Consider the following 13,110-nt stretch of genomic DNA (forward strand, 5'->3'; position numbering starts at 1 on the left):
GCCTACTTAGTTAGAGAAGAAGCGTGATGGGTAAAGGAAGGGAGAAATAAAATCCTGACCATTTACAATAGCAATTTCCAATGAGAGCCAATGATCAGCAAAAACTCTTATGTCTACACAGCTCCATAGCATTCTGCATGCCAGTGAAACTCCTGAGCTAAGAGAGCATGAGGGAAAAGGAAAGAAAGTTGCTCACCACTCCAGGAACCTCCTTGTCCTTTCAAGAGTAGCACTGGTACTCACATACCTTCCTTTCTGCCTCCTGATAGTAAATTACCTGCATGGTAAGATCTAATGGTTCCAGAATCAGATGCGGTGGTTCCCTGGCCTTCTCCCAAAGTCTTCCTGATCTCACCAGCTCTGTTGTTGTACCTAAGAGTTGGCTTAGCCTAATGAGAACAACAAAGAGAGGCACCTGGTCTGATAAGTAGCTTTCTTTTCCGCTGGAGTGTGCAGTGTCTGGCAGAATCCGTTCCTCTTCCATTCATTAGCTGACCCCTATGCATGCGTTTAGTGCATTTCTTTTCTGTATTTTTTTCTGTACTCAGTCATCATGCTCATCTCAGGAGAAGCTGCACCAGCTGCCCTTTCAGCCCACGGCAGATGAACTTCATTTCCTGACAAAGCATTTCAGTACTGAGAGCATCACTGATGAGGAAGGGCGCCATTCTCCAGCCTTGAGGCCTCGATCTCGCAGTCTCAGGTGAGCTTTGGGTTGTTTGTTGAATTTTCAAGATGTTAGACACATGTATTGCATTTCTATGTGTGCTTTCCGATCTAAGAATAGTCATTTGTGGTTGTTTTGTTACACGTTTTTGAAATTATTTTAATCAACATTTAACCTACCTCACCTAATCAGAAAGGATTTTTTTTTTTTTTTTTTTTTTGATGCTGAGGTTTTGGGTTGCAAAATGGTTAGCATAGTCTGCTTTTGTATCTTCACAACAACCCTATGAAAATCTGATGCACAAGCATCTTGTACTAAATCTATAAAATGTAGATTTCCTTTTAGTGAAGTTTCTTCTCTGAATTTTTCTGCATTAATATAAAGAAGTGGTTACAGTCACTGTTAATAACTTTTCCAGCAGTGCTTCTGAAGGGGTATGAAAACTAGATGCTGTGGTTTAACCCCAGCCAGCAACTAAGCACCATGCAGCAGCTCACTCACTCCCCGTCCCATCCAGTGGTATGAGGGAGAGAATCAGGAAAAAAAGTAAAACTTGTGGGTTGAGATAAGAAAAGTTTAATAGAACAGAAAGGAAGAAACTGATAATGATAATAATAACAATAATAGAATGACAAATATAATAATAAAAGGATAGGAATATACAAAGTGATGCACAATGCAATTGCTCACCACCCGCCGACTGACACCCAGTTAGTTCCCAAGCAGCGATCCACGCCCCCAGCCCCACTCCCCCCAGTTTATATACTGGGCATGATGTCACATGGTATGGAATACCCCTTTGGCCAGTTTGGGTCAGCTGTCCTGGCTGTGTCCCCTCCCAACTTCTTGTGCCCCTCCAACCTTCTTGCTGGCTGGGCATGAGAAGCTGAAAAATCCTTGACTTAGTATAAATACGACTTAGCAACAACTGAAAACATCAGTGTGTTATCAACATTCTTCTCATACTGAATCCCAAACATAGCACTATACCAGCTACTAGGAAGAAAATGAACTCTATCCCAGCCAAAACTGGGACACTAGAGTAGATGATGTCAAAACCTTAAATAGAATTGCACCCAAGAGCAATTTTGTAGTAGTGCTGAAAATATTTCTCCTGCATTAGCAGTTGAATAATTTTTACTGTTGCTTCAGAGAACGGGTTGTTCAAAGATAGCTATCCAGGGGTTATTTCCTTGTGCAGTTGATTTTTCCGTACTTAAAAACAGAAGCAACTAGAATTTCGTCTTTCACAGAACTACAGAATGACTGAGGTTGGAAAGGACCTCTGGAGGTCATCTTGTCTAAACCCTTGCTTGAGCAGATTGCCTAGGACCATGTCCAGACAGCTTTTGAATATCTCCAAGGACGGAGATTCCACAAACTCTCTGTGCAATCTTTCTTCCAGGTCTCTAGCGGTTATGTGGAATAAATCCACAAATATTTTGTATCATGGCAGAAGCCTTAAGTTTTGCTATGCATTTTAGTGCTGGACCAAGTGAATGAAACTCTAGAGATGCGTACCTCTAGATGCAGCATCTTATGAAAGAAAAAGGATTTATACAAGCAGGGGACAGGGAGGTGAAGTCTCCCTTCTGTTTCTCATCTGAGGGTGTCAGAGGTGGATATCACCTTTAAATTAATGGACAAGATTCAGAAGTTCTGCCAGCTGGAAATACTGAATCAGTGTGCCCAGCTCAGGATCTAGGCCGAGGTTTGTAATAGAAGTAGTGAAACAGGCCAAGATAGCAAAAAAAAAATCTATGGTGAGTATTGTGTCATGGCAGAGCTGACCTTTCATGATTATTTGTAATTATTTGTATGTTCTAAACTTCAGTGCAGGCTGCATGGTAATTGCATATGGATCTACTAAGTGTAGTTACACAATAATCTACAGGAGCAGGTAAGTACCGTGGGTAGTAGCACACTTAGCCCGTGATCTCCACAAATTGCCATGTAGTAAAAGACTAGTTTTATGATTTGTACTAAGTCTCTTTGAACAATAGTCCTACTTCAGTCCTCTTGCTGTCACTCTTAATGCTGACGATCGCTGAGTAGTGTATCTGTAGTAGTACTAATTCTTTATAGATAAGACAACTACTGTAGGTAGACAACACATCACTAAAGTAATTATTGTCCTTTCTAACACAGACATATTACTGTTGGCATAATGAAGTATAAGACACTCTTGCTAATGCAAGAATGATATGAACAATAAAATGAAGAGCCCAATTTTATTTTTTTCCTTGTTAATACGGATTATCAACTTGCTGAGAATTTTACCTCTGTGAGCCAATTTAAAAGCAGAGTTATCATATAGTAGGTTTATACTCTGTGACGAGACTAGATTAATTCAGTGTGTCATATAACTATGTGATTAATCTTCCTCCCCTCTTGAATGCTTTCTCTAGCTGTCTCTGGTTTTCAGTGTGATAACGGCCAGCCTTATTGGTATTCCAAAGCTTAGAATGAAGTAATTTAATTTTTTTAAACTTACTGTGCCTGATTTGTTTTTCATTTTACTTACTGCTAGGCTGTGATGGTGTGTGACTCTATAGCACCCTTGCCACTACCAAGCATTCATGCTGGCCCTTGCATCTCAAAGGAAAATTGATATGTCAATCCAACCAATTGGAGCAATGTTTGCAGGAGTAAATACCCACTTTGACAGAGGGTAGCATGTCCTTGTAAACAAACAAGTACTGAAATATGTGAAGACCAGACCTTATTCACTGCACAGCTTGCTTATTTATTTGCCCACATGACAGAGTTAGCTTACTTGGTGGGAGGATATTTTCACTTACTTAAGAAATGAAAAAATAAAATCTGAGCAGTTAACGTGTTGAAAATGAAGCAGGAATTTCCTAAAAATATAATATTTTCATAAGCATTTAATGGTGGTGTTTGATCAGCTCTAATGAAAAGCAGATGAACAAAATACATCAGACGTTTTCCTTAATTGGCGGTCACAGCTTTGTAATTTAAAAGATGGTCTGATATTTATGACTGATTGTTAACATGTATTCATTTTTCATCCTTTGTGACTGCAGCCTTACATCTCTTTTTACGAGAGAGGAACTGGTATTTTGAGATGTCACTGTCAAATGCTGGGACTGTTGTTTTTGAGGGTCTCTAACCGAAGATTTTTTAGAAGTATCAGCTGATCCTTTTATGCTCCTAGATAGAGAGTATTGCCTAGATGTAACTTTTGGAAAAATCTACTTCTTTGACTGGAAATTACCATTTTCTTGTACTTAGCTGCAAATGTTCTGTTCATACAGAGCAGTCTTAATGATCAAACTGGATGAAAAAACTAACAAAATGTACAATCGTGGAGGGTAGCGTTGGCTGATGTACACTGACAAGTTGGTACCACCTCCGTTGCTTGAGGTATTCTGCCAGGGTGGCTTGAAGATACTCATCGCCTAACTAATCATGCCTTATTTGAAATCCCCCAAATTTCTACACCAAAGAAATGGCACTGGTTCTTTCCCAGCTGCTTTCCTGTGCAGGTGGAAGGAGGTAGCCTGAGACCAACACTGGAAACCAAAAGTGTGACATGCTTTTGAAGCTGGTTGCTAAAGCCAGGAGACTGTTTTCTCATCCATCTCCAATAGATCCAGTACTCACATGCTAAATGAAAGAACATATTTCCATGTGACCCACCTGTTTTGGTGCTTACAGTGTGTCTTCAGTAGAAGAGAGTATTTCTTTCTTACTTGCAGAAGTAGTTCCTAAATACCATCTCTCAACTGGTCTCTTTTTTTGTAATGCAACCTTCAAATCCTTCAAGTTATTGGTGTCGTGGTTTAACCCCAGCCAGCAACTAAACACCACGCAGCCGCTCACTCACTCCCCCCCACCCAGTGGGATGGGGGAGAAAATCGGGAAAAGAAGCAAAACCCTTGGGTTGAGATAAGAACGGTTTAATAGAACAGAAAAGAAGAAACTAATAATGATAATGATAACACTCATAAAATGACAACAGCAATAATGAAAGGATTGGAATGTACAAATGATGCGCAGTGCAATTGCTCACCACCCGCCGACCGACACCCAGCCAGTCCCCGAGCGGCGAATCCCTGCCCCCCACTTCCCCGTTCCTATACTGGATGGGACGTCACATGGTATGGAATACCCCGTTGGCCAGTTTGGGTCAGGTGCCCTGGCTGTGTCCTGTGCCAACTCCTTGTGCCCCTCCAGCTTTCTCACTGGCTGGGCATGAGAAGCTGAAAAATCCTTGACATTAGTCTAAACACTACTGAGCAACAACTGAAAACATCAGTGTTATCAACATGCTTCGCTCTGAACTCAAAACATAGCACTGTACCAGCTACTAGGAAGACAGTTAACTCTATCCCAGCTGAAACCAGGACAATTGGCCAACAGAGAGATGTCCGGCCTACATTCACTTTGTTTAGAACAATCCTGGGCTTCACCTGAAGAAGATCTTTTCTCCCGGGAGTAAAATGCATGGAGAGTGTGAATTCTTGCACTAAACTTGGCATCGTTACTCTCTCTAAGTTAGAGAGATGCTGCCCTCCATCTTTCCCCTGTTCTCTTTCCTTGTCTTCCTTTAGCGGTTGCTAACATGTGGAAATGTGTGACAAAGTCAGAGATAAAAGCAGAGTTAACTAAAAACGACTTCTTCAGGAGCTGCCTTTGTGCAGTCACTCAGCCCACCAATCTGCCCATTTTTCTTGATCTCTTTTTGTATTTCAGGATAATGTTGTCTAGGGAAAAAGCGTTAAAGATTGTAGCAGTGAATTTTTATATAGTTGAAGTAGATGAGATCATCCTTAATCAAGCATGCTCCTTCATCTCTTTGCTGGGTAGTGCGTTTCAAATGCAATTCTCCAACCTGACTTTTGACATGCTAGATCCTGCCATTAAGAATATACAGAGACAACTCCTAGAAAATGCCAGTTGTCAGAAAAGACTTCTGAAATAAAATACCCAAGATGGGAAGAAGGAATAGGTGTTGTGAAACCACACCAGTGGCCCACATAGTCCATTTTTATCTTAAAGATTGATCCTGCAGGTTGTGGAGCTTTCTCATCTCACTGCACTTAAGCGTCAGCTTTAACCACTTGAGTAATCTTGGTGGTTTCATCGCTTCATGCTGCTGCTTTCAGAAAGTGCTGTCCGCTGCAGGCTGCGGAGGAACAGGTGGTGCTCCCTGCAGAGTGGGGATTCATGCAGCCAGGAATTTGCCAGAGAAGCATAATAGTTTTATATTCTGAAGCATAAGGCATCTATTTCATATGAAAATACATTCTAACTACATTACAGATAATGTTGGTCTCTGTTTTCTCTGTCAAGACAGTGAGTTCTGTGAACCTGATTTTAAAATGTTCTTCAGAGTGATTGGTTTTAAATTTATTAACTTTTGGTTTCACTCACCATCTTTGTGGTTTTCTATTATGAGGAAAACTGGGTATTCTTATTTGCCCTCTCTACTGCTCATTACTTTAACTTTCTAGTGTTTTCTGTCTAAAGCAGTTTCAGTTTTAGTTGGCATGCATAAAAAATCCTCAGGTATTGGAAACAGGTAGTTGCACCTCCTGTGTAAGTCTGTAGAAAGGACTCATTAGTCCTTACTTTCAAAGAGATTGTGATTGAAATGTATTCCCTTTCCCTTAATGCTCTCTCATATATGTACATATATTTTATTATTATTATTATTTATTAATTTATTATTTCTATTTATAAATGTTTAAAAAAACCCCTTACATTCATAAGAATGTCACTCCTAGTATAAAGAAGGGCTGAACTGGAAAACAGTTCAGCGATACAAAACCAATCACAAATAGTATTTGTCCACAGATTAAACGTCACTGAAGCAACAAACTCAGAAATGACTTTTCAAAGTGCTCAGTGAGAAAGACTCTTTACTGTTCTGTTTCACCGCTTGCCTGTTTGTAAGAAGAAGAAGAATTACTGTATATCCTGCTTTGCCTCGGATTCCCTTTTTTCTAGCAGCACTAGAATAACTGCCCAGTGTGGACTTTCTGTGCTGTTTGGTTATGATTATGCAGGAAGAAGGATCCTTGAATAAATACTGAAAAGCAATCTAAAGTTACGCGTTTAATTTTCTACATTATTTCCTCCATGGTATAGATTATTGTAATTCTGTGGGAAACTGTATTTCACTATTATTGTGCATGTTGCATAAATTCAGACTTTAGCAGATGGGTTCTACTCTACTGAGATCAGTTCTTTGGTCATTGTCCTGTCCAGAAACAGGATTAGGCCCCAAGGTCTAATTGTTGTGGGCTGCGTGAAGCACTGAGTCATATTTGCTCTGCAATTTGATAGACAGATGTAGATTGTCCATATTTGCTTCTGCTTTATTGCCTCTTTTTTCAGGGGAAGTTTTCTGACTTACTTCTAGTGTTAATGTAATTTGTATGAGGAAAAAGATTTATATCTTTATTTCTTGGGGGAAGAGGAAGGCCAGTGCTCTCCTCACCTTCAGCAGAAGGTTTAACTTAGTTTCTACTTCATACAACTTTAGCTCTCTAGTTTTAAAATTCCTTATTTTGGCAACTGGCATTTTCTACGAGTTGTCTTTGTATATGCTTAATGGCAGGATCTAACATGTTGAAATGACAGAAAATTAAGGCCTATGGTTTTAATTTTCCTATGGACACGGACTTTGGTAATGTGCTGTAAATACATCCTAATTAAACCTTTATGTACAGGGTAAAAGCAGAGGGGAATACAGTGCTTTTAGGTTCTCTGCTTTTTCTTAATAAATACAGCTGTCACAGTGAGGGAGAAATTAGGTATTCATAAACATCTCAGTTTTATTTAGTCACAGTTAAACTAGATTTTGTAAGGTTTAAGTTATTACTATAAATGCTACTCCTTGAAATAGCTGTCTATAAGCTATTTTCACTTTCTAGCATCAAATAAAGACACGTGAGTTTTGACAAGTTGAAGGCTAGAAACCTTTGCGGGAGATAGATGTCACTGAATGTCTACCACCACATCATTTCATAAAGTGGAGGGAGGGTGAAGAAGGGGAAAAGAGAGAGTAGTTTTTCATTCTGCTGTTAAGCTTAAGGGGACAGATATTATTCTTCTAATGTCTGCTCCGCTGAAATGAAAAACTCACTTACAATAATAATTTCTTTGACCTACCTATCTAAACCAAGAAAAGAGAAGCAGCCTGCTTTTTGTCTTAAAATGTTATGCACGTGCACGGTGTGTGTCCTCTGTTTTACAGAAAATAATCTGTTCCTTTGTGAGGCTTGAAATGTTAGACTGATTTAGTTCTGTATGTGAAATTTTTGGTACTAGATAGATGTATTGAAAAGCTATCATGCCAATAAAATGTATTAAACTCCTTTTTTTCTAGATTTCCTTATGTTCTCCCTTGGTGGCATTCAGTTATCTGCCCAGTCCTGGTTTCTTTTTCACCTGGTTGTGTCTCAAAGGTGCTGTAAAGTAACTAGCAGTGCCTGGCAGCTAGCCTTTGGTTAGTTAGTTATCCATCTATTTCTATAGTTTCCCAGGCTAAGGATCAGCATAAAAAATTATGGTGCAGTATATTATGTTGCAGTCTTGCTATAGTCAGCTAGACATTTAATTTGACCTGTTATATTGGGCAAATTTTATTTAGAATGACAATTTGAATCTTGATCCAAGGTTTTATCTGGAATTTTTTGGGTGCTCTGTCATTTTAGGTGGTAAGAAGTGGCATTAATCAGCTTCCAAAGATGAGAGACAGAACTGCCAATGCCTAAGGAAGCTAAGGGATTATAAGTGTTCACTTTCTTGCCAATCAGTAGACTTTTGTGCAAAGAAATTACTTTGTTTCAGAATCGTAAAAAACAAAAGCAAACCCAATAAACTCCCATGTCATTGTGGCTTTTCTTAAGGAAACACTACATCTGCTGGCAGGACAGCTCAAGTAGCATGATTTTTGCATAGCTCTTAATTTCCTGTATCCATATGAATAAAGTGCCTTGAAAGCAAAAGGCAAAACCCCTCATGTTTTATTGTAGCCCTAAGACAGCAAATACTTAAGCATGCGCAAATTTTAGTAGGACTACTTTAGTGTTAAAATGAAGTATGTATGTGCCTCCATGTTTCTGTAGTTAGTACCAAAGGGCTTATATATCCTTGTCATTTATACCTCACTTAAATCACACAGAGAAATAATGCATTATAGAAAAATAAATTCTTCAGTAACTATGTTTTCACCAAGTTCTTCAGCTCCATATGAACTGCCAGTAAACAAGTGTCATGTGTTTGTGTCAGATTGTTTGGTCTTAGAGAAAAAAGGATAAAGATAGCAGGCTGGATGTGTGGGGGAATTTGCTTCTAAGTCTGGAATTTAAATGTTCTTACCCTTCTTTTTATTATGTCATACATTACATATGAATATAAATGTAAGTTTCTTTTTAAAGACAATTTTCCTTGGTTAAAAATAGCTATCTACCAAGCTAAGGGATATATGTTCTTCAAAAAAAGTTGATGAAAATGTGTTTTTACTTGGTATCCAAAACATCCAAATCAGTTTTTCTCCTTTAACATAAGGATTCAGTGGGAGTTTTAATCTGAAGTGCATTTTCCCAAGCTGAGGGATAAACCTTAGTAAAAACAAGACACAATGTAATTCATAGAATTCCAGCATCAGGCATGAAAAGAGATTGGTATTGCTATATTCTGTGAGCCAGTGAGTTAAATTTTCTTTGAATTGTAAATATATGTTCCCGAAAGAATGTGTTTTCCTTTAAATAGGTTAGCAGCAAGGTAGTAACTGTAATGCATTCCAAGTTTAAAATGCATTTATTCCATTTAGAGATTCATTTCATCCTTCACAAGAAAGTTTAAAATGTTTGAACTCATTCAAGATAAAATTGTATTTTCTGACATAGAAAAATATTTTTAGCAATATCTAGTACTCTTAAAATCATAAAGACAGTGATCATGTAAGATGCCAAATAATTGAAGCCCTTGCTTGTCTTGAACATTAGAACAAGGTAGCGAGAGAAATGCGATGCTGTAGGCGATCCTGTAGCTAGGGATTATCTGCATTACCTCACTCTGGCTGTCCTCAGTGGCAGAATGAGTCAGAGCATTGCATACCATCAGATGTGATGAAATGAGATGCAACTCTTCTTTAAAAAAAATACCCAAACAGTAATATAAATGCAGTTTGTCAAGATTTAGTGTCCTGTTTTTTGGTGTGCCTTGAAGTTGCTTGCTAACCTATGCATACATGCATATGCATCCACAGTGTAATATGCCTCAAGGGAGTGCAGTTTTCAGAAAAGTATTCTGTTCCTATTGCTTGTGGTATTTATATGTAAGATTTAGCTGAATAACACTGTTCCTGCATCCTTCCTGCAGCGTGGTATTCTTCAGACAAAGGAAAGCAACTCATCTCAAGTTCCTTGTTTCCTTTTACTCTGCCTCTTTCTGGCACTAGAGACTCCAGAGATAACAGTGATTTCTTCCTGGGCAGGGCTGCTACCACTGCCTTGGAGGGCAGTAAGAGAACGAGGGAAATAACAGATGTACCTGCAGCAAATGCACTGATTTTTTACATGCTTGTATATTAGGGCTTGCATTCACTGAAAATAGGTGAGTTTCTGCCTGAGTTCATGTGAAGACAGGAGTGTTAGCAGTTTTCAAATGAGTTAACTGTGAGGGCTGTAGATTGCCATTGCTTGCCAGGATTTTCTCTGAAGTTAAGCATCTGCCCATTACTGAAGTGAAGTCAAAGCTTTGGAAGAGCTACAGTCAGTGTGGCGGCATTATGACCAACACTGGGTTTTGAAGGGTTTTGATGTGATATCTGTAAATTATAATGTACTTTCTTTTTTTCCTCTAGCCCGGGTCGCTCCCCAATTTCCTTTGACAGTGAGATAATAATGATGAATCATGTGTACAAAGAAAGGTTTCCAAAGGTAAGGAATCACTTTTTTGAATAATGCATTCAATGAACTTGTGACCAAGCTCAGAATTAATTTGTTGTGCTCATTGGAGAAGGAGCCCAGCTCTTACCTCTGATTTCCAAGCAGTGCAGTTTGCTAAGAGTTTGAAGCTGCCTTCTCTGCTTCACATGCTAATTCTGCAGTAGAAGAAGTAGAAAAGCTTTGGGTATTTCTATATGTACATCATATTTACTGAATTTCTCATGTCTTTTATTGGCATGACAAATGCTTGCAGGAATGGGGAGAAGGGCCATGCTCTGGCTGCTCAGTCCATTTATGTTGTTTATGAGGCCAGTGTCTCCATATATTTTTAACTAATCCTTGTCTTTTTCTTTAAATTCTGAATCAGATTAAGGCTGGAAGAGGGATGTTTTGCTTAGTTTCATATATACTTAAAAAAGCTATTTTACAGTAATTTCAAAATATGTTGAATAACATTCTCTCATTATTCCCTTGTATAACTGCATTAAATTTGCTTTGTACTGATCCAAACTTCTTTGGGTTTGGTAGGCTTTCCATTTACATATTGAAAATGCAAAGTTTTCTTTTAAAGTCATTCCAAATTATACTGGAGGTTTTGGCAAAAACCAAGTTTGCCACTGGGTACCAGAGAAGCAATGAAGACAGATTGGGATTTTCAGAAAAGTCAATCTGAATTCAGTCACACTGAAATGTGCTGAAGTGATCTGCAGTGAAAATAAGTGTAGGTTTTTTTAAAAAAAGCTGAATATTGAAATCTGCGGAATCAAGCTTTGAAAGTTAATATCTCACTGAAATGAGTGTAGAAGATCGTGTGTCCCAGAACTGTTGATATGGCCATTCCCTCCTGTTCTACCAATAGCAAAAATAGGTGTTTCTGTGGAGACAGGCCATCAGTGCTTATAGTGATAGAAATGCCATGTGTCTATTGCTTGGGGCAATGATTTTCAGGTTCCATGGTCTTGCCTAAAAGTTCTGAAAACTGCCTCATATCTTACGTCTTTACTCTGGAGACCCAGGGAGGAATACAGCCTCAGGACCAGAGTATTTTTATGGTCGTTTGCATTTTCAGAAAGTATGTTCCAATTAATTTTTGTTGTTTGCTCATGTGAACATAACTTTTGCGTATAGTATGCTATTTTTATTCTCAGCAAAATGCTATTGTGTTTTGGAATATTTTTTAAGCTTTGTGCATTTTGGAATTAAGAATATGTTACTTTAGCACCCTACTTGTTTATGTTTAAGTTTTGGGATAGTAAAATTTAAGAATATTTCTGTTTATTCTGTACTCTTAGGCCACGGCGCAGATGGAAGAACGGTTGGCTGAGTTTATTGCCTCTAATGCTCCAGAGAATGTGCTGCAATTAGCAGATGGGGTCCTAAGTTTCATTCATCATCAAGTTATTGAACTGGCCAGAGATTGCCTAGATAAATCACGTGAAGGTCTTATTACTTCTCGGTACTTTTATGAGCTGCAGGAAAACTTGGAGAAACTTCTCCAGGACGTAAGTGCTCTCTGGAAAGTAGAATATATTATTTTGATTGAAACTTTAAACAATAAGCCAGAGCTTTGATTTTAGGAGAGACAATGTGGATTCCAGGGGAAGGGCAGTGGGTGGGGGTGTCGGGAGATCTGAGTTGTTCCAGTTTGCTGTTGATTACCACGGGTGAATTTGAACAAATCACTTCACCTGTGTACTTCATTTGTACAGAAGTTAAATATGCATATGAATAAGTCAAAGGCAGTCTTTACCATTTATGAAAATTGGGTTCATCGAGATGAAGGAAATTACTGAACTTTTCTTTCATGTACTTCAAGACTCTGAATGACTTATTAATTACAATAGTGCCTTCGAGGAGTGAAAACACCATAGTTTGTAGTGTTGCTATAAATTTTTCATAAAAGATTTTCTTGAGCTGAACTTAATCCAGTTGCGGGTTTTTTAGTACTTCGATGTGTTTTGTGGTGTTCAAAGCATATGAAAATACACAAGGGGGCACAATTTTAATGCATGCTCAGTATGCTTCAACCACTCATTAAAAATTGCTCTTTTCCTTTAAAATGAAAATAATATTAAATTAACTAAAACTCTTAGAATTTGTGCTATAGCTGTTGTGAAGAGTCAGTGCTATTACCAGTTGCTGGGTCCAGACCTCCATTTGGGAATGTCTTCCTAATCCTCTGCTTTGATTTAAGGAGATAGCAAGCTGAAAACACAGGATTTATAAAGATTGCAGTCTCAGATAACAAATATCACAGAGACAGCTACAAACAGAACACCTGAAATAATGTATTTTCTGTGATGATTTTTAATCTGTTTGGTGAAGATGTGTTTATATGATCAGTGTGCCAAGCCACTGGCATGAATTGCACCAATTTGTGCCCTTTGCCACTCTTTCCAGACATTAGAAAATGGCAGATGAATAAAAATACTATATTAATATACAATTATTATATTAAAAAGCTTTGTGAAAGCTGCAGAATCTTCCCTTGTATCAGGTGGAATCTTGGGCTAC

General features: G+C 38.4%; 1 protein-coding gene across 1 annotated transcript in view; it reads left to right on the forward strand.

Moving 5' to 3' along the window:
* The window catches only part of MAST2 (microtubule associated serine/threonine kinase 2), a 199,668-nt gene that overhangs the window by 145,418 nt on the left and 41,140 nt on the right, over nucleotides 1-13,110 (forward strand). The window contains 3 exon segments of the mRNA XM_052801576.1: nucleotides 549-703; nucleotides 10,512-10,587; nucleotides 11,889-12,098. Of these exon segments, the coding sequence (XP_052657536.1) occupies nucleotides 549-703; nucleotides 10,512-10,587; nucleotides 11,889-12,098 (441 nt within the window).

The sequence above is a fragment of the Harpia harpyja genome, chromosome 11 (assembly GCF_026419915.1).
Source record: "Harpia harpyja isolate bHarHar1 chromosome 11, bHarHar1 primary haplotype, whole genome shotgun sequence".
Taxonomy (NCBI): domain Eukaryota; kingdom Metazoa; phylum Chordata; class Aves; order Accipitriformes; family Accipitridae; genus Harpia; species Harpia harpyja.